This window comes from Nanorana parkeri, unplaced genomic scaffold, assembly GCF_000935625.1.
Source record: "Nanorana parkeri isolate BGI_ZX_2015 unplaced genomic scaffold, ASM93562v1 scaffold2650, whole genome shotgun sequence".
NCBI classification, from domain to species: domain Eukaryota; kingdom Metazoa; phylum Chordata; class Amphibia; order Anura; family Dicroglossidae; genus Nanorana; species Nanorana parkeri.
In genome coordinates, this window is record NW_017308918.1 from 18,578 (window position 1) to 23,746 (window position 5,169).

The following is a 5,169-nucleotide window of genomic DNA, read 5'->3' on the forward strand; positions in this document are numbered from 1 at the left end:
GGGGGGAATCCCAGCAGGGAGCCGTGACAGTCACGGCTCTCTGCAGTGACATGATCGAGAAGTGAGCGAGCGACGGTATGCGTTCCCTCACTCCCCGATCTACAGAGCCGACCTGTGACAGTCTCATTCATTCATTGATTTTCACTCGCCACATAGTTCTCCTTTTTAATGACTAAACAGCTGAGAATGTGAGTTCCGGGGGCCGTAGTAAAATATTGATCCTCATTTTCCGGGTGACAATAAAGTGGATTCTTTCCTAATCGGAAATCGATGTTCTTCTCGTGTCTGTACAGTGACCGTCCGGTGAAGTTTGCAGAGCGGTCGCGGCCCGGCGTTCAGATTTCCTGCTCATCCTTTAGCTCAGGTATGTGTGATCGGGGCCCTGGATGTCCGAGGCGGGGGGGGAGGGTTGGTGCTTGTCCTACCTGAATGTTTTGAACTGTGTGGGACAGTTAGCAGGAGGACCAGCGTGCTGGAAATGAGGTGCAATGTGGTTTATAAACATATATACTGTGTGTGTGTATATATATATATAATGTATTTTTATATATATACACAGTATATATTATATTCTCAATCCAATAACCCTCCGTGCTGCACCCCGAGCCCAGCAGCTGCACCTAGATAATATAATAATGTTCCACAGTCTGCTCAGCAATGTTACCAGCATCGTATATTACACGGCCTCCTAATGTGCCCAAATATCAAATAATATCCACAATAAATGAGACAAAACCCCAACAGAATCATTTCCTAAACAAATAATAAGCCCGTGTCCTGGGGGATGCTTAAAGTGACATGAAAAAAACAATACTGTAATGTGCGCCTTATTGTAATCCATGGTTGTTTCCCTTCTCTTTGCTGCTCTTCCTTTTAAATCCTCATGTCTTCTCATGCTGGGGGAGAACTTCTGTTTTGCAGCTGAGTGCCTTGTCTCAGGAATGGATACACGGTGTCTGTGTGAAGGTTCACAACCTGAGCCAGCACTACAGGAAGAGGCCCTGAGCTGCAAAGGGAAGTTCTTCCCAAGCATGAGAAGACATGAGGATGTAAAAGGAAGAGCAGCAAAGAGAAGGGAAACAACCATGGGTTACAGTAAGGTCGCACAGTACAGTATTGTTTTATGTTACACAACATGAGGGTTTCATGTCACTTTTTAAATGTCCACTGCGAAGGATTCCACTCCACATACAATCCTTTACACCAAGAGGTCCATTCATGAAATGCTCCAAGCAGCTTTGTCACCGGATTCACCCATTTGTCTCCAGTTGGATTCAAATTAAAAAAATGTGTGAATCTTGTGTGAAATAATAGACATATATTTTACATTCTGCTCCTATACCACACTTAAAGTGACATTAAACCCTTAGAACATAAAACAATACTGTACTGTGCGCCTTACTGTGATCCATGGTTGTTTCCCTTCTCTTTGCTGCTCTTCCTTTTAAATCCTCATGTCTTCTCATGCTGGGGGAGAACTTCCCTTTGCAGCTGAGCGCCTCTTCCTGTAGTGCTGGCTCAGGTTGTGAACCTTCACACAGACACCGTGTATCCATTCCTGAGACAAGGCAGTCTGCTGCAAAACAGAAGTTCTGCCCCAGCATGAGAAGAGATACGGATTTAAAAGGAAGAGCAGCAAAGAGAAGGGAAACTACCATGGAGTACAGTAAGGCGCACATTACAGTATTGGTTTATGTTAAAAAATCTGAGGGTTCAATGTCACTTTAAGTCATTTCACATTGTGTAGCCAACAGTCTTTGGACCCCGGCGTTCTATCAAAGTTTGTCACCGGGTTGGAATGTGTGACCGGCGACGTGGTCACGCATTTTAACGTAATCCCGCCCAGTTTTTTCGGCGGTGTAATGCGTGACCGCCAATAGGCGAAGCATTCCAACGCTTTTGTCAGCTGTTCCGGCATCGCAGATGGCGCGCGCAGGAGAACCGATCTGCCCCGCAACAGCCGATCGGCCCTGAAATGTCACTTCTATCCCAGACTGTGACTGCGATCTCACATGAAACAAAGTGACATTTCAGGACCGATCGGCTGTTCCGGGGCAGATCGGTTCTCCTGCACGTACCATCTGCGATGCCGGAACAGCGGACAAAGCGTTGGAATGCTTCGAATATTGGCGGTCACGCATTACACCGCCGAAAAACTGGGCGGGATTACGTTAAAATGTGTGACCACGTCGCCGGTCACACATTCCAACCCAGTCACAAACTTTGTGTCCTTACCATCCTCCATAGTAAAAGTAAATCACCGGCACACACTTGAAGGGTTTTTAAAGTATCGATGTGTTGATTGAATACCCAACGTCACATGATGTCATACTGTGGCTCTGATGAAGGATCCCTGTGCGGACCCGAAACGTTAGCACCGTATGACAGTATGTGACGTTGGGTATTCAATCAACACATCAATACTTTAAAAACCCTTCAAGTGTGTGCCGGTGATTTACTTTTATTTACTATGAGAGTTTTGCACGGCGCCGTCCGTGTGGTCACCTGGGCACCACATATACCTCGTGGTTTGGAGACCGTGGCAGTGCGAATGGGATTTGGACTTTACCATCCTCCACTCCTCTGGGAAGACTTTCCACAAGATTTTGGGGGGTGTCTGTGGGAATATTCCCCATGTGTGAGGTCAGGTCCTGATGTTGGAGGAGAAGACCCGGGCTCACAGTCGGCGTTCAGCAGGGATGAGGTCGGGGCTCTGTATCAGGTTGTGAACCTTCACACAGACACCGTGTATCCATTCCTGAGACAAGGCAGTCTGCTGCAAAACAGAAGTTCTGCCCCAGCATGAGAAGAGATACGGATTTAAAAGGAAGAGCAGCAAAGAGAAGGGAAACTACCATGGAGTACAGTAAGGCGCACATTACAGTATTGGTTTATGTTAAAAAATCTGAGGGTTCAATGTCACTTTAAGTCATTTCACATTGTGTAGCCAACAGTCTTTGGACCCCGGCGTTCTATCAAAGTTTGTCACCGGGTTGGAATGTGTGACCGGCGACGTGGTCACGCATTTTAACGTAATCCCGCCCAGTTTTTTCGGCGGTGTAATGCGTGACCGCCAATAGGCGAAGCATTCCAACGCTTTTGTCAGCTGTTCCGGCATCGCAGATGGCGCGCGCAGGAGAACCGATCTGCCCCGCAACAGCCGATCGGCCCTGAAATGTCACTTCTATCCCAGACTGTGACTGCGATCTCACATGAAACAAAGTGACATTTCAGGACCGATCGGCTGTTCCGGGGCAGATCGGTTCTCCTGCACGTACCATCTGCGATGCCGGAACAGCGGACAAAGCGTTGGAATGCTTCGAATATTGGCGGTCACGCATTACACCGCCGAAAAACTGGGCGGGATTACGTTAAAATGTGTGACCACGTCGCCGGTCACACATTCCAACCCAGTCACAAACTTTGTGTCCTTACCATCCTCCATAGTAAAAGTAAATCACCGGCACACACTTGAAGGGTTTTTAAAGTATCGATGTGTTGATTGAATACCCAACGTCACATGATGTCATACTGTGGCTCTGATGAAGGATCCCTGTGCGGACCCGAAACGTTAGCACCGTATGACAGTATGTGACGTTGGGTATTCAATCAACACATCAATACTTTAAAAACCCTTCAAGTGTGTGCCGGTGATTTACTTTTATTTACTATGAGAGTTTTGCACGGCGCCGTCCGTGTGGTCACCTGGGCACCACATATACCTCGTGGTTTGGAGACCGTGGCAGTGCGAATGGGATTTGGACTTTACCATCCTCCACTCCTCTGGGAAGACTTTCCACAAGATTTTGGGGGGTGTCTGTGGGAATATTCCCCATGTGTGAGGTCAGGTCCTGATGTTGGAGGAGAAGACCCGGGCTCACAGTCGGCGTTCAGCAGGGATGAGGTCGGGGCTCTGTGCAGGTCACTCGAGTTCCTCCACCGCACTGGTGACACCATGTCTGTATGGAGCCGGTTTTGTACACGGGGGACAGTCATGGGGGGGACAGAAAAGGGTCTTCACCAAACTGTGACCACAAGGCTGGAGGAGGACAATTGTCTACAATGTCTTTGTATGATGGAGGATTAACAGAGCCCTTCACTGGAGACCCCTGAACCCCGTCACTGAAGACCCCTGACCCCCGTCACTGGAGACCACTGAACTCCGTCACTGGAGACGCCTGAACCCCGTCACTGGAGACCCCTGACCTCCATCACTGGAGACCCCTGACCCCCATCATTGGGAGGGGAGTCCATGTACTTGACCATATGGGTAGGGGAGATGTTTAGGTGTCTACATACTCCTTGGCCAAGTGGTGTTTTGTTGATGATGATCATTACATGTGATACTTAGCCTCACAAAATGTTTAGCTTGGAGTTCAGTTGAGGAACCTCAATAACAAACTGCTCCCCCCCATGTCTGTATGGAGCTGGCTTTGTACACAGGGGACAGTCATGGGGGGGACAGAAAAGGGTCTTCACCAAACTGTGACCACAAGGCTGGAAGAGCCCAATTGTCTACAATGCCCATTTGTGAGGTCAGTTCCTGATGTTGGAGGAGAAGACCCGGGCTCACAGTCGGCGTTCCGTAGGGTGGAGGTCGGGGCTCTGTGCAGGACACTCGAGTTCCTCCACCAGACTGGTCCCCCCCCATGTCTTTATGGGAGCTTTGTACACAGGGGACAGTCATGGGGGGACAGAAAAGGGTCTTCACCAAACTGTGACCACAAGGCTGGAAGAGCCCAATTGTCAAAAATGTCTTTGTATGATGGAGGATCACCAGAACCTTCACTGGAGACACCCAAAGCCCATCACTTGGAGGGTGTCTGCGGGAGTTTGTGTCCATGTGTGAGGTCAGGTACTGATTTTGGATGAGGAGACCCGGATCACAATTGCAATGAATTCCAGGGATGTTTAGTAGGAGTGAGGTCACTCACTCTGTGCCGGACACTCGGGCTCCTCCACACCAAACTCGTCAAACCATATTGGACGAGAGGCTCATAGTTTGGTTCTAATTCACCCCAAAGGTGTTCAGTAGGGTTGAGGTCAGGTACTGATGTTGGAGGAGAAGACCCGGGCTCACAGTCGGTGATCAGTAGGGTTGAGGTCGGGGCTCTGTGCAGGACACTCGGGTTCCTCCACCACAATGGTCTGTATGGAGCCGGCTCTGTA

General features: G+C 49.0%; 1 protein-coding gene across 1 annotated transcript in view; it reads left to right on the top strand.

Annotated features, from left to right (window-relative positions):
• The window catches only part of BRWD3 (bromodomain and WD repeat domain containing 3), a 48,703-nt gene that overhangs the window by 9,793 nt on the left and 33,741 nt on the right, over positions 1 to 5,169 (top strand). Inside the window, 1 exon segment of the mRNA XM_018573970.1 lies at positions 1,748 to 1,832. Coding sequence (XP_018429472.1) covers positions 1,748 to 1,832 — 85 coding nt within the window.